The sequence below is a fragment of the Mobula birostris genome, chromosome 30 (genome assembly GCF_030028105.1).
Source record: "Mobula birostris isolate sMobBir1 chromosome 30, sMobBir1.hap1, whole genome shotgun sequence".
Lineage (NCBI taxonomy): Eukaryota > Metazoa > Chordata > Chondrichthyes > Myliobatiformes > Myliobatidae > Mobula > Mobula birostris.
In genome coordinates, this window is record NC_092399.1 from 6,668,700 (window position 1) to 6,691,399 (window position 22,700).

The 22,700-nt window shown below is 43.0% G+C and overlaps 1 protein-coding gene across 2 annotated transcripts in view; it reads left to right on the forward strand.

Moving 5' to 3' along the window:
- Positions 1-22,700, forward strand: part of cnksr1 (connector enhancer of kinase suppressor of Ras 1) — a 137,280-nt gene that overhangs the window by 76,800 nt on the left and 37,780 nt on the right. For both annotated transcript variants that reach the window (XM_072246994.1, XM_072246995.1), the window contains exons 10-12: positions 1,794-1,864; positions 4,394-4,581; positions 14,111-14,289. In XM_072246994.1, coding sequence (XP_072103095.1) covers positions 1,794-1,864; positions 4,394-4,581; positions 14,111-14,289 — 438 coding nt within the window. The remainder of the gene's footprint in view (positions 1-1,793; positions 1,865-4,393; positions 4,582-14,110; positions 14,290-22,700) is intronic.

Genomic DNA, 22,700 nt, shown 5'->3' on the forward strand with positions numbered 1-22,700 from the left:
CATCCTTGGCGGGTGTGAACATGAAAGTGGGGCAGGCGCCTCTTGTTTCTTTGATTTATTGCGTAAATTAAGTTTGCATGTTGTCTCCAGATGCTCCGGTTTCCTCCCTCAGTCCAAAGACGCACCACTTGATGGGTTAATTGGTCATCCCAGTTGGTTATGGTAGGTTAATTAGGCTCGGGTTAAATCGGGGGATTACTGGGTGGCACGGCTCGGGGTGCTAGAAGGGCCTATTCTGTGCTGCATCTCGATTTAGAAACCCATTAAAGACCTCTCTGATGCTTGCTTCCACTACTTTTTGGTTATTACCTTTCACAATGACTGGAGAAGAAGGTTGTCCAAGACGTCAAAAGAATCCAGATGAATTGAGAAGTAAGCAATGGGATGGAAGACGGAATTTAACTCAGACAAGTGTAAAGTGATGCATTTAGGAACTAAAATCAGAGCAGGATATACACAGTTAATAACCTTTAAGCAGAGAGATCCAGGGGTAAAGGTACAGTCCTGTGTAAAAGCCTTAGGCAAATATATATGGCTAGGATACCTAACACTTGTGCACAGTACTGTAGTAATTTTATATATGGCACTGTACTGCTGCAAAAAAAAAAATCATGGCATGTGTGAGTGATGATAAATCTGATTCTGATATGGGTCTCTATTATGGACGGAGAGTGGGAAGGGGGCAGGGAGCGGGAAATCATGGTTGGAAAAAGGGAAAGGGAGAGGAGAGGGAGCAGGAAGCACTAAAGAGACATTTTGTAATGACCAATAAGCTAATTGTTAGTGACCACGTGACCTTGTCTGGCATCTCTGGGCTGGGTGTGTCTGCACCCATGCCACACTCTGCCACCTGTCCCACACCCCTCCCGTGGCACTCCACCCTCACCATTCCCAACCTCCTTTGCTCCCGCCAGATTTATAAGTTTACTCTGCACTCCACACGTTGACAAATACAGTCCTGTGCAAAAGTCTTGGACACCCTGGCTATATATATGTACCTAAGACCTTTGCACAGTACTGTACATTGTTCCATGAAGTGGCTGTGTACTGACAGGGATGTGAAGAAGGCTTCTTCAGCCAACACACTGAGTGCAAGAATCAGAACGGTATGTTACACTTGTACAAATTACTATTTAGGTCACACTTGGAATATTGTGTGCAGTCAGTGTTGGTCACCAGATATGAAATTGAGCTAAAGAGAGTGCAGAAAAGATTCATCAAACGTTGCCTGGGTTGGTGGGCTTGAGTTTTAAATAATGAGAGATTGGATAGGCTGGGCCTGTATTCCCTGGTACAAAGGGAGGGTCCAAGGTTCCGTGATGGATTATGAGAGGCATGAGTAGGGCCGATAGCCAGATTCTCTTTCCCATGCGAGGAATGTCCCTTCGTAGGGTCCAATGTGAAAAGGCAGAGGTTTAAAATGGATCTGAGGGGTAAATTTTTCATACAAAGATCTGATAATATCTGGAATGAGCTGGTAGTGGTGGAGGCAGGAACAGGAGTAACATTTAAGAGGCATCTGTTCGAGTATTTGAATGAGCAAGGCATTGAGAGAGATGGAATTAAGTTCAGCAATTGGGATTATCATAGATGTGATGGGCTGAAGGGTCTGCTTCTTAACTGTACCACACTGTCAATATTGTAAAAGGAGTTACATCCAAAGTCAACATCACAACTACCCCTTTGGCTTTTTTAATAACTTTCATTTCTAAATCATATGTGTACGTAGAGTTGATGTGGAAGGAAGTGAAGTAAAATTCATTTGGTTTGCCTATATCTGTTCTTCCTTCTAGTTACCAGAAAGTCTATTAGAGGAAGAAGCACCATGTCCAGATCCCAGTGTACTCCCTGATAAATGTGTGCAGTGAGTATCATTTACTTTTCTTTGGGATTGAGATGTGATGGGTAAGGTTTACCGCACTGGTTTCCTGCAAAAGTGAACTTTGTTCAGATTTCAAATTCCAGGCTGCTAAGATTGATTAGGACTGACTGTAGTTGTCGGGTTCAATACTAAGGCGACTGACAAATTTACAACTGGCCAGTCTAAGTAGTATTGAGTATCATTCAATACAAAGGACGTTTAGAGCTGACTAGATGGGCCATTGTGGTCTTTTACAATCCTGTGTGATGCTTAGTTGGTTGCCTTTGAATGAGTTACATTAGATCTTGTCTCTGCTCTGAAGCACCTTAATGTCAATAACCAGCTCTCCATCTATTACTCTGGACAACAAAGATTTTGCTTCCTGAATACTTCTGGGTGTACCCTATGGACCTTGGGCTGCTGATCACGAAAATCTCTGTGAAATTTCTCTAACACGCACCATTATTTGAAATTGCCTGTATTTGTTATTTCAATTCATAATTCAAGTCAGAATAACTGATGCCAAGATGAGGGAAGGCATTTTTGTTGGTCCACAAATCAAACAGTTCATCAGTGACAGGTAATTCGAAGAACTTCTAGTGGGACCAGAGAAAATCACATGGAAGGCATTCAGGGATGTTGTTGAAAATTTTCTTGGTAACTCCAGAGACCAAACCATGTACAGCTGGTGGACAACATGCTTCGAGCACACAAATCCATGTAGTGCAACATGTCACTAAGGATTCATTCCCATTTAGACTTCTTCCCTGCACGTCTTGGCTCTGTCAGTGACGAGCATGGTGAAAGGTTTCACCAGGACATTGCCGTCATTGGAGAAGCAGTGTCAGGGCAAGTGGAATCTATCAATGCTGGCTGATTATTGTTGGACACTTAAAGCGAGAAGCCTCAGACACTGATTACAACTAAAATCATCAATAAAACACTTTTAGCTTAGTTGAACTATTGCAAAGCATCAACACCATTACGTGATTAAACGTATCATATTCAATAAAACTTAATTTGTCTCTCCAAATTCCTGCATGACACTAGCAATCTGAAATTATATTTGTATTTAGCTTCAAGCAGTCTATCATAAACAAAAAAAATTCTGTGGAAGCAACACTTTCGAAAAAATTTGTTGTCCAGTGTAATAGGAAAATAAAATATTCTTAACAAGTGTAGTTTTGTGGGGGGGAGGGGTGGCCCAAGACTGCAATTGATCTTTCACTTAGTTGTTTGAAGTGGGATTTTACATGATCAATATGAATATATAGAAATGCAGAATCAGACACAGACAATGTTTATGGTGCAGCATCTTTGATTGACCCGCAAGCAAGACACCAACTGGTATCGCGTCCATCCACCACATGTAGCTGTTGACTACTATCTACCAAATGTTGAAAGGCCTTGATAGAGCGTATCTGGAGAAGATGTTTCCTATGGTGAGAGAGTCTAAAACCAGACTCAGAATAGAGTGACACAGATTTAGAATGGAGATGAGGAAGAATGTCTTTAGTCAGTGGTTGGTGACTCTGTGGAATTTGTTGCCACAGGCAGCCGTGGAGGCCAAGTCATTGAGTGTAAGACAGAGGTTGATTGATTCTTGATTGGTCAGGGAATGAAGGGATACGGGGAGAAAACAGGAGACGGGCTGAGGGGGAAAATGGATCAGCCATGATGAAATGATGGAGCAGACTAGATGGGCCAAATGGCCTAATTCTGCTTGTGTATCTAATGGTCTTATTGTGTTCTGGCGGGCCATTTCAATCCTAGTCCTGGGTGCATTAATATCCAAGTGAAGGCTCTCATCCAAGCTCAAGCTTATGTTCAAACCTAATTATCATTCAACCATACATGAATACCGCCAAACGAAACAGCATTCCTCCGAGGCCAAGGTGCAAAACACAATACCAACAGTCATACACGGCACAAAGCACACGTAGCACATATAAGACGGCAGTCAACATACAGTCATGCAAAATATAACCCAAGTCCATGGATCTGTGGCTGTTGTCAGCAAGGAAAGGCCTGCAGCAGTCTGCAGTCGAACGCAATCTGTCCCGCCTTCCACCGAGCGAACATTGGAAGGCAGCACTGAATGGGAGAGGCCAGCCCCAGCGCGGTATGGACGCTGCGCCACACTTCCCCCAGCGTTCCTTCTCTGAACCAGCTGCGACAGGCAACACCACCTAGTCTGCGCTACAATGGAGGCTGCACGGCTCCCCCGCCATCAGTCTCACCAAAAAACCAGTGAACCGGACTTGCAGTATTCTGCATTACCAACTCCAGTTTATCTTAAAACACAGTGAAAGGCCCAATGAGCACCTCGGAGCTTCCTTGCTGTTGATTGCATGATCTCATATTCAGTGTCGGCAGTCTTCCAACTAAATGTTTTCTCCCAGTGAGATCAAAAAGCCCAAGTTGCTTCATGTTCCTTAAAATAACTGCGGAGAGCATGGCCATACAGAAGGTAACTATCCAAAATTACAGCAGAGGCAGCAAAAACAATTTTCTTTTTTTTTTCAATTCCAGTTATTCTCAGAGAGAGGATAAGATGAGGGTCCAGCAGGTTGCACAGGATGACTTCAGTGCTTCTGAAACCAACACACTCCACATGAATGAGTTTCAGTCTGTGCAGACTGACTCTGGCCCCAAAACTGAGTCTGTGATTGAAGCTGGAGAAGGAGATTGCTTGCAGCCAGAAATGACCCACAACGAGGGTAAGGATGAGTTCTTGTACAGTACTGGGCAAAAGTCCTAGGCACATACAGTATGTATAGCTGGTGTCTAAGACTTTTGCACAGCACTGTAGTAATTTTATGTATTGCACTGTACTGCTGCAAAAAAAAAAACAGATTTCATGACACATGTGCGTGATGATAAATCTGATTCTGATATGGGTCTCTATTGTGGACTGAGGGTGGGAAGGGGGCAGGGAGGGGAGAATCATGATTGGGAAAAGGGGAAGGGAGCAGGAAGCACCAGGGAGACATTCTGTAATGATCAATAAACCAGTTGTTTGGAATCAAATCACCTTGCCTGGTGTCTTAGGGCTGGGTGTGTCTGCACCCATGTCACCCCCACCCCGCCCTGGCACTCCTCTGCCTTCTGTCCCACACCCGTCCCCCAATGCTCCACCCTCAACATTCCCAAGATCCCTTTCTCCTACTGGATTTATAAATTTGTTTTCTGCTCCGTGTTGACAAATACAGTACTGTGCCAAAGTCTTAGATACCCTAGGTGTATGTGTGTATATATATAAAATACCCAAGACTTCTGCGCAATACTTTATATAATTGAGAGGCATTAATAAGGTGGAGAGCCAGACTCTCTTTTGCATGGTAGGGATGTCCCATGGTAGGGAAGGAAGAGGTTTAAAATGGATCTGAAGGGTAAGACTCTTGCACAGTACCATACATCTACACACAGATGCATACACACAATGAGAGGAGACGTCCAGCCTTTAGAGTGACCTGCGGGCGTGTTTGCAGCATGCTGTAAAATTAGATTCTGAACTGCAAAGCATGCGAGGCCTACAGCCAGCTGACTACACTGGCAATGAGTGCAAAAGTGGCAGAGACAAACTTCTGCACAGTCTGAGCAACTGAAATTTTGTTAGCTGAAAAAATTGTGGTTTGGGTCGCTTAGAAACGGTGAGTCATACAGTTAATGCATTCTTTAAAAGAAACTTCTGTATATCGATATCATAATTTGAATACATAAACTCCATTCTTGTTACCATGGTAATTAATGGAAAGCAATGGAATAAACGTTACTTTTTGTTCATTCATGAGATATGGCATCAATGGCAAGGGCAGCATTAATTATCCGTCTCCAATTACCCTTGAGAAGTTGTTGGTGAAGTAGTTGCTGATAAAATTATTGATATAACTGAGTGCCTTGCTTGACCTTCTCCGGTGACAGTCCTGAATGGTCCAAGCTACTGAGACAACAACTTTCCTACAGGCAGTGGTAAACCAGATTAGTTTTGTTGCGACAACCTGGTAGTACATGAAAACATTTTTTTTTCTAGATTTATCTCTGGATCATGAATCCAGGAAATTACATTCTATTTTGTTGCCTCGTTACACTGCTTATAAAGATTTTATAATTACGGTTGCTACATGGTAATTAATTTAATGCGATACTTCCAGTATAATCTGGCCATTGACTTTTTCAGAGAATTTAGACACAATGTCTGCAATGTTCATTTGACCTCAGTGTTACTTATACTTTATACTTTATTGTCGCCAGACAGTTGGTACTAGAACGTACAATCGTCACAGCGATATTTGATTCTGCGCTTCACACTCCCTGGATTACAAATATTAAATATTAAAAATTTAAATTATAAATCATAAATAGAAAATAGAAAAATGGAAAGTAAGGTAGTGCAAAAAAACCGAGAGGCAGGTCCGGATATTTGGAGGGTACGGCCCAGATCCGGGTCAGGATCCGTTCAGCAGTCCTATCACAGTTGGAAAAAAGCTGTTCCCAAATCTGGCCGTACGAGTCTTCAAACTCCTGAACCTTCTCCCAGAGGGAAGAAGGACGAAAAGTGTGTTGGCTGGGTGGGTCGTGTCCTTGATGATCGTGGCAGCACTGCTCCGACAGCGTGCAGTGTAAAGTGAGCCCACGGATGGAAGATTGGTTTGTGTGATGTGCTTTTGAGATACAGAACGTAAGAACAGGCCGTTTGGCACACAATATTGTGCCAAACTTACTCACCAGTAATTAAACACCTAACTAAACTAACCTCTTCTGCCTGCTCAATGTCCATACCCCTCCATTCTGTGCACTTTCAAGAGCCTACATAAGAGAATTTTAAATACCTCTATCGTATTTGCCTCCACTACCACCCTTGGCCGTCCATTCAAGGCAGACACCACTCTCTGTGTTAGAAAGCACAGACATCTCCTTTGAGCTTAGCCCCCTCTTGGCTTAATGCATGCTCTCTAGTACTGGACATTTCAACCCTGGAAAAATATACCAACTGTCCACTCTATAATCTTATGAACTTCTGTAGGGACTCCATTCATCCTCTTCCACTCCAAAGGAAACCATCAAATTCTGTCCAATCTCTCCTTGTAGCACATGCCCTCTAATCCATGTGGCATCTTGGTAAACCTCTAATGAACCTTCTTGCTATATAAATAAATAACTTGGATACAAATGTGGGTAGTAATTTCGCAGACAATATGAGAGTTGGTGGTGCTGTTGATAGTCTAGACCAGGGGTTCCTAACCTTTTTTATGCCATGGACTCCTACTGTTAACTGAAGGGTCCATTGATGCCAAATTGAGAACTCCGGTCTAGAAAATTGCCAAGGAATATAGCAGGATATAGATCAGATCTCATTAAATTCCCTCCAAAGCCTCCACATCTTTACTATAACGGGTCGACCAGAATCAAATGCAATATTCCAGGTGTGGCCTAACCAGTGTTTTCTAATGCTGCATCATAATTATTGTGGATACTTGGGTAGCTCTTTTGATAGATGGAGTCTTGTATTTCAGATCTTGTAGCATGGTTTTTCTCATAGCAAAGTGTTGATTTTGCTCTTGACCACATATCTTGTAAGGCAGTACTCTGCATCAGAGAGAGTTTTAAAAGATCTCAGAACAACAGAGATCTGAGGAAAGTTTTAAACACAGTGATCACTATTTGGAACTGATGGAGTTCGATACAGATTTGAGCAGAATAGGTGGATTTGAGCAGAATAGGTTTGAACAGAATAGATTTGAGCAGAATAGGTGGATTTGAGCAGAATAGGTTCATTGAAAGATAAGAGATCGATTATAAGAGTCAAATGTGGTCTAGAACAAAGGTTTGTTCCCTAAGGACTGGGGTGAGGAAAAATTCCTTCCTTCAGAGGGTTGGGAACCTGTGGAACTCTCGGCCATAAAAGACACTGAATATATTTTAGTAAAGATTTCAAGGTACAAATGACATCATTGGGTATGAGGAAAGAGTGTAGACATGGTATTGCAATACTCCAGATGCAGCTAAACCAGATTTTTATAAAGCTCCAACATATACTCATTGGCCACTTTATTAGGTACACCTGCCTGTTAATGTAAATATCTAATCAGCCAATCGTCAGGCAGTAATTCAATGTATAAAAGCATGCAGACATGGTCGAGCGGTTCAGTTGTTCAGACCGAGCATCAGAATGGAGAAGAAATGTGATCTAAGGGATTTTGACTGTGGAGTGATTATTGGTGCCAGATGGGGTGGTTTGAGTATCTCAGAACATGCATAACAATCTCTAGAGTTTAGGCAGAATGGTTCAAGAAACAAAACACATCCGGTAAGTGACAGTTCGATGGGCGAAAATGTCTTGTTAGTGAGAGGGGTTAGAGGAGAATGGCCAGACTGGTTCAAGCTGACAGGAAGGTGACAGTAACTCAAATAAATAGTGTGGGAGCTAAGGCTCCTGTACCTCCTTCCCGATGCAGCAGCATGTCCTAAGTGGTGGATGCTGTTTCTTTGTGACAGCGTTCCTTGTAGATGTGTTCAGCGGAGGGGAAGGCTTTTTCTGTGATGGGTTGGGCTATATCTACTACTTTTTGTAGGCAGTTTCACTCTTGGCGTTTCCATACCACTGCTGTGATCTCTTTGAAATGGCACCTATGTGCTGGTCCTCGGACAGGTCCTCTGATAGGATAACGCAAAGGAATTTAAAGTTTCTTACTCTCTCCAGCTCTGATCCACTAATGAGGACTAGCTTATGGACCTCCCGATTTCATCCCTCTGTAGTCAGTAACCAGCTCCTTAGTTCTTTATTCTCATAGCTATTTTAATACTTAAGGAGTTGTGAGAATGGTACTTGTGGACTCTGACAGGTATCTGTTGCTCGTTAGGCTGAGTAGAATATTATCTAGCTTTTGCGGCGAGCTTGAGGAGGCTGCTTTCCGGTTGTCAATGGGAGTGTTGAACTGTGTGCAGGTAGCACATCAGTCCTGGCCTTGTGATGAAAGGGAAAGCCCTCAAAAGGCAGATGAAGTTAGGTGGGCCAAAGACTCTGACAGTCAATGATTCATAAAAGGGTTTTGTACGGAGGTAATTTAATCTATCATGCCTTTGATGGTTCTTTACAATTACTCCCACTCCTCTGCCCTTTCTCGTAGCCCTGCACATTTCAGCTTTTCAAGTATATAATGGAATTACTTTTTGCAGAATTGTACTAAATCTGTGTCTACTGCTCTTTCAGGGTATGTATACTCAGTCATCTGTTACAAGTCGCCTTAAATCCAGCCTGTCTTTATTGACGATTGAAAATCTGCAGATGCTGGAGATCAAAGTAACACACACAAAATGCTGGAGGAGCTCAGCAGGCCAGGCAGCCTCTATGAAAAGAGTAAGCACTCGACATTCCGGGCCAAGACCTATCATTAGGATTAAGAGATGAGAAGTCAGAGTAAGAAGGTGGGGGAGGGGAGGAAAAAGTACAAGGTAGTAGGTGATAGGTGAAACCGGGAGAGGGATGAAGTAAAGAACTTCACTTTCTCCCTCACTGTTCCCCCTCTCCCCCTCTCCCCCTTCCCCTCTCCCCCTTCCCCTCTCCCCCTTCCTCTCTCCCCCTTCCCCTCTCCCCCTCCCCCTCTCCCCCTCCCCCTCTCCCCCTCCCCTCTCCCCCCTCTCCCCCCCTTTCCCCCTCCACTCCCTCCTCCCTCTCCCCCCCTCCCTCACCTTATCACCTTATCATCTTACCTGCCCATCACCTCCTTCTGGCGCTCTTCCCTCTTCCCTTTTCTCCATGGCCCTCTATCCTCTCCTATCAGATTCCCCCTCCTCCAACTCTTTATCTCTTGCACCAATCGACTTCCCAGCTCTTCAGTTCACCCCTCCTGCTCTCCCAACTTCACCTTTCACCCACTACCTCGTACTTCTTCCTCCCCTCCTGCTGCCTCCTTACTCTCACAACAGAGAAAACTATTTCCATTTGGTCCAGGAGTCAAGGACTTGTGGCTGTAACTTAAAAATTAGAGCGATATTTTTTCAGGGGTCCTGTTATTACAAAGCCTCCAAATACAAACACTGGCTTCTCCGAAAGACAACTGAGGCTAGGCTGATTATGAATATTCAGTCCTTCCTGAGGAAAGGTCTCAGCCTGAAACGTCGACTGTTTGTTCATTTCCATAGTTGGTGCTTGATCTGCTGAGTTCCTCCTGCATTTTGTGTGTGTTGTTTTGGATTTCTAGCATTTGCAGAATTTCTCGTGTTTTCAATCAAACTATGTTAGTTTTTGTTAACCAAAATTATTAAAAAGCACACAACATAAAGCATAGGGCTTTTCAATGTTAGTTTTAAGCCCAATCCTTTGACTGTCATGTTTGGTATTGTTGAGGATAGTGCTACGAAACTGAAGCCATCTAATTTGCAGATATTGGCCTTTATGCCTCTTATGGCCAGGAGGGCGATCTTGCTGAAGTGAAAGGAGGCCGTCCCGACCACTCATGTTCAATGGCTATCTGATGTTATGTTGTGCCTTGATCTAGAGAAGATTCATTGTTCGATTTCTGATTCTAAACATGATTTTCTAATGTTATGGGGACCCTTTCTGAGTTATTTTCATAATCATTGAACTGTTATTAAAGTATGGATCTGAGCCATTATTATTATAATATTATATGGTCAGGTATTTTTTTTCTCCTTTTATTTTTAGCAACCAGCTCATTTTGGTAGTGGAGGTATATTTTCTTTAAATAAATTACTATTATTTTATTTTATTTTATTTCATAATTTAATTTTTTTTCTACATGATTGATTTGGAATATGGGATACTGTGATCATATTACTGTGATTTAAATGTAATGTAATTCATATTACTTGTATCCTTATGAATTTTGTATTTGTATTTATGCAATTTATACAATATTAATAAAAATATTGAAAGAGAAAAGCATAGGGCAAGGAGAAATTTGTTCATAGACCATCTATGATCACATTGAATGGCAGACCAGTTTCACGCATTAAATCACTGTCTCCATGTTTTTACATGAAAGCCACCTTTTTTTTAATCTCCTTTGTTTATTTGTTCCTTAAAAGTATTATTTCACTCTGTTCTTTTGTGCATGTCACTCTTACAAAAGGCCTCACATGCCGAAGCAACCTTCGCTAAGGAGCTGAGGCCTGCTTCAACAATTGTTTTATTCATTTATTTATTCATTTTATTTAGAGATAACAGCACAGACAAGGGCCGTCCAGTCCAACGAGCCCAGGAGCCCAGCAGCCCACCTACTTAACCCTAGCCCAATTTACAATGACCAATTAACCTACTAACTGGTACATGGTTGGGCTGTGGGAAGAAACTGGTGCTCTCAGAGAGAACCCACATATTCCACAGGGTGGAGGTACACCCTCCTCTCAGAGGACAGTGGAATTGAACCGTGAACTCTGGGATGTCGCGAGCTGTAATAGCATCGCGCTAACCACTATGCTACCATGAAGCCCGCTAAAGATGCTTGATCTCACCTGGTTTGTTGTCAGGAAGTCAAAGACGCTGACTGTTTATCAAGTATTTGTCTTTGTGTTTCCCTCCGCCAAGTCCTTAGCCACCCCGCCAAGTCCTTAGCCACCTCACCAAGCCCCTTCCCCAATCCTTTCTCTGAAGGGAAGAACTAACAGATGAAAGGCATTTTTGGGCAATGATTAGGCACCATTCACTAATTTGGCGCGAGTCCACCAAATAGCACTTCTCAAAAGCACCTTTATCAGGCAGAGTACAGTTTCTAATCCTTTCTCCCTTGACATGCTGGGGCTTGCTGAGATATAAAGGTCCTGTGTTTAAAGTGTATTAACTATATGCACAATGTCAAAGTGCACTGTAAAATATATCATATCATTGACAATCTTGGATCTGATGTGCATGCACAGTTTTTCTTTAATTGCTCATATTTCCAAAGTGTTTGTCACGCTTGATTGATTCACTTTATTTGCTAACCTTGTAGATTTGCTGAAGTGCAGGAATATATAACAAAAACCCTGCAAAGCCACACAAGACTAATTAAACCCTTTCAAAGCTACCTTTCAAGAGACAACAGTTGTAGGAAATGAGCATAATTCGGTGAAACAACTTCCTCTTTATATTTGTTGTTTTTGTTCACATCTGAACAAATTGAATAATACTTTCCGGACGTCAATAAGCGCTGAAGTGACCTGTAGATATAGGATATTAAAATGTAGTGTTAGGTAAATAAATATTGCTAGCTGAGGTCTTTCATATGGACCTGTTATCTTTTCCGGAAGATTACTTGACTGTTTTTGTTTGCTTCATTCACCCTTCCGTGTACAATGCATCAATACAGGCGATCATCTTTCTCGGAGCACCCACTCTGTACGTGGTCTCTGTGACCACTGTGTGTGAGTAGACTTTCACCTTCCCCTAATTGCCAAAAGTGAAAATATTACCACACGTAGATATATTTCAATTAATGTACAATCTTTACAATTCTGATATTAATGTGCCAAAGTTGTAAAAGGAAAACACAAACACGAGGAATCTGCAGATGCTGGAATTTCAAGCAACACACATCAAAGTTGCTGGTGAACGCAGCAGGCCAGGCAGCATCTGTAGGAAGAGGTACAGTCGATGTTTCAGGCCGAGGCCCTTCGTCAGGACTAACTGAAGGAAGAGCTAATAAGAGATTTGAAAGTGGGAGGGGGAGATCCGAAATGATAGGGGAAGACAGGAGGGGGAGGGATGGAGCCAAGAGCTGGAAAGTTGATTGATAAAAGGGATATGAGAGGATCATGGGACAGGAGGCCCAGGGAGAAAGACAAGGGGGAGGGGGGAAGCCCAGAGGATGGGCAAGGGGTATAGTGAGAGGGACAGAGGGAGAAAAAGGAGAGAGAAAAAAAATTAATAATAAAAAATAAATAAATAACAGATGGGAATGAATCAACTTTTGCCAATCAACTGTCCAGCTCTTGGCTCCGTCCCTTCCCCTCTTGTCTTCTCCTATCATTTTGGATCTCCCCCTCCCCCTCCCACTTTCAAATCTCTTACTAGCTCTTCTTTCAGTTAGTCCTGACGAAGGGTCTCGGCCTGAAACGTCGACTGTACCTCTTCCTAGAGATGCTGCCTGGCCTGCTGCGTTCACCAGCAACTTTTGTGTGTTGCTTGTAAAAGGAAAAGCTTATTTTATTCTCTGACCTTGAGACTGTCCTGCATATGTACCTGAAATATTGAAGCTACTCCTTCAACTATAATTACTATCAAATGAATCCTTGTTTCCCAGTAAAGGCAGCATTAGACAGGTTTTAAAAATGGTACCCTTCGCTCATAATTTGCTGTGCCGTATGACGTGGGCAATCATGGTCTTTAACCATGATTGTTCTTGGCAAATTTTTCTACAGAAGTGGTTTGCCATTGCCACCTTTTGGGCAGTGTCTCAAGAGGGGTGACCTCAGCCATTATCAATACCCTTCAGCGATTGTCTGCCTGGCGTCAGTGGTCGCATAACCAGGACTTGTGTTGTGCACCAGCTGCTCATACAACTGGCTCTCTTGGCTTCACGTGGCCCTGATCAGTGGGGATGGGGTGAGGCGGGGGGCTAAGCAAGTGCCGCACCTTGCTCAAAAGGTGACCTGCAGGCCAGTGGAGGGAAGGAGATTCTCACACCTCCTTTGGTAGAGACGTGTCTCCAATCCACCTCCCAGACGAAGACATAGCAATGTTGTACACATCATGCAGGGATGTCATTGCCATCAGTATTATGTACAAGAGGTGCTGCCTCAGGAAGGCAACATCCATCATCAAAAGTCATCCATTCAGGTAGCTCCCATCAGGCAGGACGTACAGAAGCCTGAAGTCCCACACCACCAGGTTCAATAACTGCTCCTTCCCTTCAGCCTTTCCGTTTATGAACCAATTACCACAATCCTAATCACTAGAGCTTAGCAAAACTATAACAGCTTTGCAATAAAATATATTTTTTGTTCTAATTGTGTACTTTGTCATAAAAAATGTGCATAATATATATTTCTTGTGCTGCTGTGAGTATCTTATTGCACCTCCCTGTACGTGAACTTCTTCATTTGATAATAAATTTAACTTTGGCTCTTTAACGACTTGGCCCTAATAAGTATTGCAGAATGGCATTGCAGAGCATATCTCTCCCGTTCCATACAACCTCTTCCGTGAGAACTTCAGTAATTTATGTAATGGAGTATGTATTTGCTCATGTAGTGCAGCAGGTCTGAGCGTGCTTTCTCTGTTATTTACACTGTGTTTTGGTTTTGCAGATGAGCACATGGAGGTAGCAAGTCAAATATCTGATGAAAAAGAGCAGTTTGTTTCTGATGATCCACCAGCTTCCCCATCTCCAGGGATGACAGATCCTCATAAAGTTGAGGATAGAATGAAATACGATCGCAAGCAAGAAGCAACGGCAACATCACCATTAGCAGATGATGCAAGATCAGTGAGTACCAGCTTCTCTTGAGGCATCAGGGCCATGAAGGGATACGGGGAGAAGGCAGGAGATTAGGGCTGACGGGGAAAATGGATCGGCCATGGTGAAATGGTGGAGCAGACTCGATGGGCCGACTGGTTCTATATCTTATGGTCTTATTATTTAGAGAGCACAGGCCCTTCAGCCCACAATCTCCATGCCAACCATCTTATCCACCAGCTAGTCCCAGTTTCTTACATTTATCCTGTGTCCCTCTAGTCCCCTCCCCTCCAAGTACCTACCCAAATGTTTCTCAAATGTTACTATCGTATCTGCTTTGTCAGATCGTTCCAAATTCTCACCATCCTCTGCGTGAAAAAGTTGCTTTCTCAGGTTCCTTTCAAATTTTTCTTCTCTCACCCTAAATCTATGCCTGTTAGTTCTGGACTCCTCTACCCTGGAGAAAAGACTGTTACTGTCCATCTTATCTTGGCCTCTTGTGATTTTAAACACTTGTGTGTGGTTGTCCCTCATTCCAAGGAATAAATATCTATCCTGGCCAATCTCTCCCTATAATTCAAGTCATCTAGTCCTGGTAACATCCTCATAAATCATTTCTGCACTCTTTCCAAGTTAACCATGCCTTTCCTACAATAGTGTGACCAAGTCTGTACCTCTAGTGCAGTGTGCTATAACCAGTAACGTGTACATCAGCATTTAAATGCTCCAACTCCAATACTTGGTCGAAAGGTTCAATTATTATCAAAGTATATATGCAGTATACAACGCTGGGATTCTCCTTCTCCAGATAACTACGAAACCAAGAAAAAACGTGGAAGTCAGTCCAGAGAGAAACAGCAAACTAATCCCCCCCACCGCACCAAAAGTAACAGTAACGCGATCATCAGCCCCCAAACCCCACCTCCCCCGCATGAAACACAAAAACATCACCCTCTAACTCCTCCTTCTCGCACGAAAAAATCATGAAAGAATGAGCGAAAACATAGAATTTTTTTTATAAACTATAAGACTGAAAAACAGACAATTTCCATAGTCCATATCCATATCTATCAATGCAGAAAACCTTGGTAACATCCTGTGGGCACAGTCACAGGCCACACAGACTCCCCTCTCCGGCAGCAGAGCGATCCTGCCCTGACTAATGAAGACCAATCTTCTAAGCACCTTTTCCACTACCCTGTCTACCTGCGATGTTGTCTTCAATGATTTTTGCACTTGTGCTCCTAAGTCTCGCTGTTCCATTGCACTCCCTATTGCCCTACGATTCAAGAAATAAATCCTGCTCTGGTTTGACTTGCCCAGTACTGTGAGATTTTGGGTAGAAACTTGGGTAGGTCAACCAAAATGGAACTTGCCTTATGGAAAATTATGAAAAAGCTCAACATTGGGGTATTACCCAATGCCAACATCAAGAATTCCTAGAAATGGCGATGTTTTACGATTGTTCCACTTGCAGTTCATTGCAAAAAGCGGTTCATGTCTAAATGCAGCAGGACCTGGAAAAGATCCAGGACTGAACTGAAATGTAATGCAGCACCAATAACACAAAAGCTGAATTATTCCGGTGTAATTGTAGCCACAGTATCTTGTTGTTTGATGAAGTGAACTTTTAAGGGGATGAATGCAATGTCAAACAAATAGACCATTTTGTTTTGGATAATACAAATCATTCTGAATGAGAATGGAGATGTGCTCACCCACTCTTCTAAAGTACAGTTCATCGTACTTTTATCTAGAGGAAAAACTTTATGGAGTTTGAGATTTGAATCACTCTTTCCTGAATACTTCTGATTTATATAGTACTGTAACCCCCTCAAATTTGTAGGTAGTCCAGCCACTTACCTCCCACCTTCCTTTCTATTAATGACTTCCACAGGTTTACGAGAGTGATTCCAGAAAAGAAAGGTTTACACACGAGGAGCTTTTGGCGGCTCTGGGCCTCCATTGCTGGAGTTTAGAAGAATGAGGGGGTGTGGGGAGGTGGAATCCTCTCATTGGTGCATATCAAATATTGAAAGGCCTGGATAGAGTGGACGTGGAGAGGATGTTTCCAGCAGGGGAGACTGTAGAATAGAAGGGCGTCTCTGCAGAACAGAGATGAGGGGAAATTTCTTAAGTCAGAGGCTGATGGATCTGTGGAAATGATTGTCACAGACTGCTGTGGAGGCTGGGTATATTTTTTTTAGATTATGAGGACATGCAGTCCTCTTTTATTGTCATTTAGTAATGCATGCATTAAGAAATGATACAATATTCCTCTGGTGTGATATCACAGAAACACAGGACAGACCAAGACTGAAAAACTAACAAAACCACATAATTATAACATATAGTTACAACAGTGCAACAATACCATAACTTGATGAAGAACAGGCCATGGGCACAGTAAAAAAAGTTCAAAGTCTCTCGAAAGTCCCACATCTCACGCAGACGGGAGAAGGAAGAAAACTCTCCATGCCATGCCCAACCCAGTCCGACTCTGAGTCATCCGAAAACTTCGAGCTCTGATCAGCCCTCCGACACCGAGTACCGAGCACCATCTCTGCCAAACGCTTCAACCTCAGCCTCGGTCGCCAGCAGCAGGCAAAGCCGGGGATGTTGGGGCCTTTCCTCCGTAGATTCTCGATCGCACAGTAGCAGCAGCAGTGAACCGGGCATTTCAGAAATTTCTCCAGATGTTCCTCTGCTTCTCACGTCTGTCTCCATCAAATCAGGATTGTGCATGGCGTCCTACTTACAAATATGATATCATTTCATCGGAGAGGCTACGTGCGCTGTGTTGCGCCGCCATCTTCTCCTCTGCTTATAAAGCAGAGCTTGATAAGTTCTTGATTTGTAAGGGCGTTGAAGTTACGGGGAGACAGCAGGAGAATGGGTTTGAGAGGGAAAATAAATGGGTCCTGATCGAACAGTGGAGCAGGCTCAAGGGGCTGAATGAACTAAATGCTGCTCCTATGAGCCCACTAGGGGAAAGGCAGTTCTGGACTGGGTGCTGTGTGTGTAATGAACCGGTTTTGATTAGGCAGCTGAAGGTAAGTGATCTTAACTTAAGAACAAGTACAGGTTTTCCCCGCCACTTGAAGGTAGAGCGTTCCACTGAAATGGTTCGTAAGCCGAAATGTCGTAAAGTGAAGAAGCAATTACCATTTATTAATATGGGAAAAATTTTTGAGCGTTCGCAGACCCAAAAAATAACCTACCAAATCATGCCAAATAACACATAAAACCTAAAATAACAGTAACATATAGTAAAAGCAGGAATGATATGATAAATACACAGCCTATATAAAGTAGAAATACTTTTTGCAATCATTGAAGTACTGTCCAGCGCGGCAAAAGTCTCACGCATGCACTCTTGGCAGAAGCACTTTCTCCAACAACCTTTAAGCAATGAGGCTGCCAAATCGTACCAAATAACAAATCATACTAAATAACACAAAAATACACAGCCCATATAAAGTAACAATTTTTTTTGCAATCATTGAAGCACAGTCTAGCGCAGCGAAGATCTCACGCATGCGCACTCGGCGGAAGGCACTGTCAATGCAGGCGCTGTCAGCAGAAGTGCTCTCTCCAGTAACCTTTAAGCTATGAGGCTGCCAAATCAAACCAAATAACAAATCATACTAAACACAAAAATACACAACCTATATAAAGTAGAAATAATGTATGTACACTGAGGTTTCACTTACGGGAATCGGGATGGTGTGTTAGGCTGAGTCGTGGGAAATTGGGATAGTGGGAGGTAGAGGAGACTGGGGTGTCATCTCATTGTAGTCTATTTCCAATAGGGCAGCCAAGTCATCTTCTTCTATGTCTGCCTGCCTCGATGTCGAAGTTCGAGGTTCGTCATCTGCTATGGCTGATGTGCAAGGCTTGAAAAACGACAGTATACTTGACTGCTGAGCCTCGCGCATTTTTAGATCATACAGTTCTTTGTAAGCACTCAAAACATACTGCAACCTGCCCTAAACCTACTTGCCCTTTCAAAATTAAAGTCATACTTTTCTGCAATCATTGCAGCGCTGTCAATCACAGCGAAAATCTCACGCAACTGCTTCACGTTCAGTCCCTGGATGACTTCATTTTCGCTACTGCGTTCGGTTTCGATTGTTATCCTTTCCTCTTGCAATTGCATCAGCTCTTCATCTGTCAATTCTTGGTCATGGGATGCCAAAACCTCTTCAACATCATCTTCGTCAACTTCCACAAACCCAGCCTCCTTAGCCAAATTCACTATTGTCGTATTTATTGTTGATGGTTCGAAGCCTTTAAAGTCGTTCACTGCTTCGGGACATACTTTCCTCCAAACGCCATTTCTCAGCGAGACTGTTAGCCTATCGAGAGCATCTCCAATGTTGGCGATTGCCAGTTTAATATTGTAATCTTTCCAGATCTCTCGCAAAGATGCTTCGGAGTTGCCCTCTCTGTCAATAGCACTTACAATAAAACGCATCACATTTTGTGTATAGTAAGCCTTAATTGTGGCTTTTAGGCCTTGGTCACACGGTTGCAGCAACGATGTCGTATTCGGCGGTAAGAACGCAAGGCAAATGTTACCGCCATACTCAGTAATGCCAGGTGGATGAGCAGCACAATTATCGACAATCACAAGACACCTATTATCGAGGTTATTTTCTCTACAGTATTTTTCAACAAAAGGACTAAAGTATCTGCTCATGTACTCAGAAAAAAGCACTTGGGTGTTCCAACTGCTTGGATGTGAACAGAACACAACGGGAAGTGTTTTCTTATCAACACCTTTAAGTGTCCTCGGATTTTCTGAATGGTACACTAGTAGAGACTTAGTGGCGTTAATAATAGGCATTAGGGTAAACCTGTCCTTCGATGCCTTGTGTCCCTTAGCCTGCTTTTCTTCCTTCAAAATAAATGTCTTACTCAGCATTTTTTCCAATAAATTGCAGTTTCGTCACAGTTAAACACTTGCTTATGCGAATAACCACCTGCTGTAAATATTTTCTTTAGTTCTGCTGGGAAACCTTCAGCATCAGCCGAAGCACTCTCTCCAGTAAACGTTAAACTATGAAGCTGCCCTTGCCTCAGAAACCAATCAAACCACCCGTGACTACCTTTAAATTCCACTTTCGGCCAGTGCTTTCTGTTTCAGATTAAAAAAAACTGACTGATTTCTCCTTAAGTGTAAGATAACTTAAAGGAACACCACGTTTTGTACACCCATCAATCCACTCAAGCAGTAGACTTTCCATTTTATCCATTACTGGATGCCGACGAAGAGAGACCACTTTGCTACGAGCAGAACCAACAGTATCATCGGCAGCTTGCAAGATTTTTTCTCTCTGCGTATAAATAGTGCGAATGGTGGACACAGGCAAGTTCAACGCGCGGACAATGTCCTTACTTCGTTCACCACGATCAAAATGTTAATTATGTCTAGTTTTATGCTAAGTGTAACACCCTTACGAGCTCTTTTATGCTTTTCCGATACCTTCAAACTCATCTTGCTAATGGATGCACAAAATAAATCGAGATAAAGCACATGTTTAAGCAATGGCGGCTAGAATGCAGTTCTGGGGGAGGAGCTTGGCTGTTCAGGGTGCGCGCTACTTTTTCCCCGCACGTCGCCATTTTTCACGCGCTTTTTTCGTAACAGTGAAAAAACCTTCTGTTAGCGAAAACGGTACTAATGTAGGTCTTTCATGACAGTGAGGTTTTGTAAAGCGAACGTTCGAAAAGCGGGGGACACCTGTAATCATAATAGAATTCACACTGCAGTTTGAGAGGGGGAAGCTAAAATCTGATATTACAGTGGAATAACATAGAAAACATAGAAACATAGAAAATAGGCGCAGGAGTAGGCCATTCGGCCCTTCGAGCCTGCACCGCCATTTATTATGATCATGGCTGATCATCCAACTCAACCCTGCACCAGCCTTCCCTCCATACCCCCTGATCCCCGTAGCCACAAGGGCCATATCTAACTCCCTCTTAAATATAGCCAATGAACTGGCCTCAACTGTTTCCTGTGGCAGAGAATTCCACAGATTCACCACTCTCTGTGTGAAGAAGTTTTTTCTAATCTCAGTCCTAAAAGGCTTCCCCTTTATACTAAAACTGTGACCCCTCGTTCTGGACTTCCCCAACATCGGGAACAATCTTCCTGCATCTAGCCTGTCCAATCCCTTTAGAATTTAGAATTTAGGGGAACTACAGAGGCATGAGAGAGGAGCTGGCCAAAGTTGATTGGAAGGGGACACTAGTAGGGATGATGGCAGAACAGCAATGACTGGAGTTCCTGGGTGCAATCCAAAAGATGCAGGATAGATGCATCCCAAAGATGAAGAAGTATTCTAAAGGAAGGATAAAACAACCGTGGCTGACAAGGGAAGTCAAAGACGGCATAAAAGCAAAAGAGAGGACATATAATAGAGCAAAAAATAATGGGAAGTTAGTGGATTAGGAAGCTTTTAAAAACCAGCAGATGGCAACTAAAAAAGCCAGAAGGGGAGAAAAGATTAAATATGAAGGTAAGTTAGCCAGTAATATCAAAGGGGGTACCAAAAGTTTTTTTTTCAGATATACAAAGAGTAAAAGAGAGGCAAAAATAGATATCAAACTGCTGGGAAATGACACTGGAGAGGTAGCAATGGGAGACAAAGAAATGGCAGAAGAATTTAAAGAGTATTTTGCATCAGTCTTCACTATGGAAGACACTAGCAGTATGCTAGAAATGCAAGAGTGTCAGGGGACTGAAGTTGAGTGTCGTTGCTATTACTAAGGAGAAGGTGTTTCGGAAGCTGAAAGGTCTGAAAGTTGATAAGTCACCTGGGCCAGATGGAATGCACCCCCGGGTTCTGAAAGAGGTGGCTGAAAAGATTGTGGAGGCTTTAGTAATGATTTTTCAGGAATGGCTAGTTCTGGGATGGCTCCAGAGGACTGGAAAATTGCAAATGTCACCACACTCTTTCAAAATGGAGGGAGGCAGAAGGAAGGAAATTATAGGCCAGTTAGCATGACTTCAGTGGTTGGAAAGATGTTAGAGTCTATTACTAAGGATGAGGTCTCAGGGTACTTGGAGGCACATGATAAGATGGGGCAAAGTCTGCATGGTTTCCTTAAGGGGAAATCTTGCCTTTCAAATCTGTTGGAATTGTTTGAAGAAATAACCAGCAGAATAGACCAAGGAGTCAGTGGATGTTGTTTCCTTGGATTTTCAGAAGGCCTTTGACTAGGTGCTGCACATGAGGCTGCTTAACAAAATAGGAGCCCACTGTATTACAGGAAAGATGGGATAGAAGATTGGTTGACTGGTAGGAGGCAAACAGTGGGACTAAAGGGGGCCTATTCTGGTTGGCTGCCGGTGACTAGCGGTGAGCTGCAGCGGCCAGTATTGGGATCACTTCTTCTCAAATGTCAATAACTTGTGTGGCAGAATTAATGTCTTCCTGGCCAAGTTTGCAGATGATATGAGATAGGTGGAGGGGCAGGTAGTGCTGAGGAAGTAGAGAGTCTGCAGAAGGACTTGGACAGATTAGGAGAATGGGCAATGAAGTGGCAGAAGGAATATAGTGTAGGGAAGTGTGTGGTCATGCACTTTGGGAGAAGGAATAAAGGCGTAGCCTACTTTTCAATCAGGGAGAAAATTCAAACATCAGAGGTGCAAGGGACTTGGGAGTCCTCATGTAGGATTCCTTAAAGGTTAACTTGCAGGTTGACTCAGTGGTAAGGAAGGCCAATGGAATGTTATCATTCATTTCGAGAGGACTAGGATGCAAAATAAGCATGTAATACTGAGGTTTTATAAAGCATTGGTCGGAGCACACCTGAAGTATTGTGAGCAGATTTATCTAAGAAAAGATTTGCTGACCTTGAAGAGGATCGAAGGAGGTTCTCAAGAATGATTCCAGGAATGAAAGGGATAATGTATGGGGGGGGGGGGCCTGTACTCGTTGGAATTTAAAAGAATGAGCCTATTGAAAATGGAAAGGCCTAGATAGAGTGGAAGTGGAGAGGATGTTTCATATAGTGAGTGAGTCTAGACCAGAGGACACAGCCTCAGAGTAGAAGGTCATCCCTTTAGAATGGAGATGAGGTGGAATTTCTTTAGCCAGAGGGTGGTGAATCTGGGGAGTTCATCGCCACGGACTGCTGTGGAGCCTAAGTATTTGGTTATATTTAAAGCAGAGGTTGATTAGGTTCTTGATGTATAAGGGTGTTAAAGGTTATGGGGAGAAGACAGGAGAGTGAAATTGAGAAAGGAAAATAGATCAGCCATCATCAAGTGGCGGAGCAGACTCGATGGACTGGGTGACTTGAATTCTTCTCCCATGTCTTGTGATCTTATTATGGGTCATGCTGTTAATGTCCTGTCTGACTGAGCCCTCTGCAGATCTGCTCAGTGCTGCCCTCCCTGGGATTGACTGGCTATTGTAGCTTCTGCA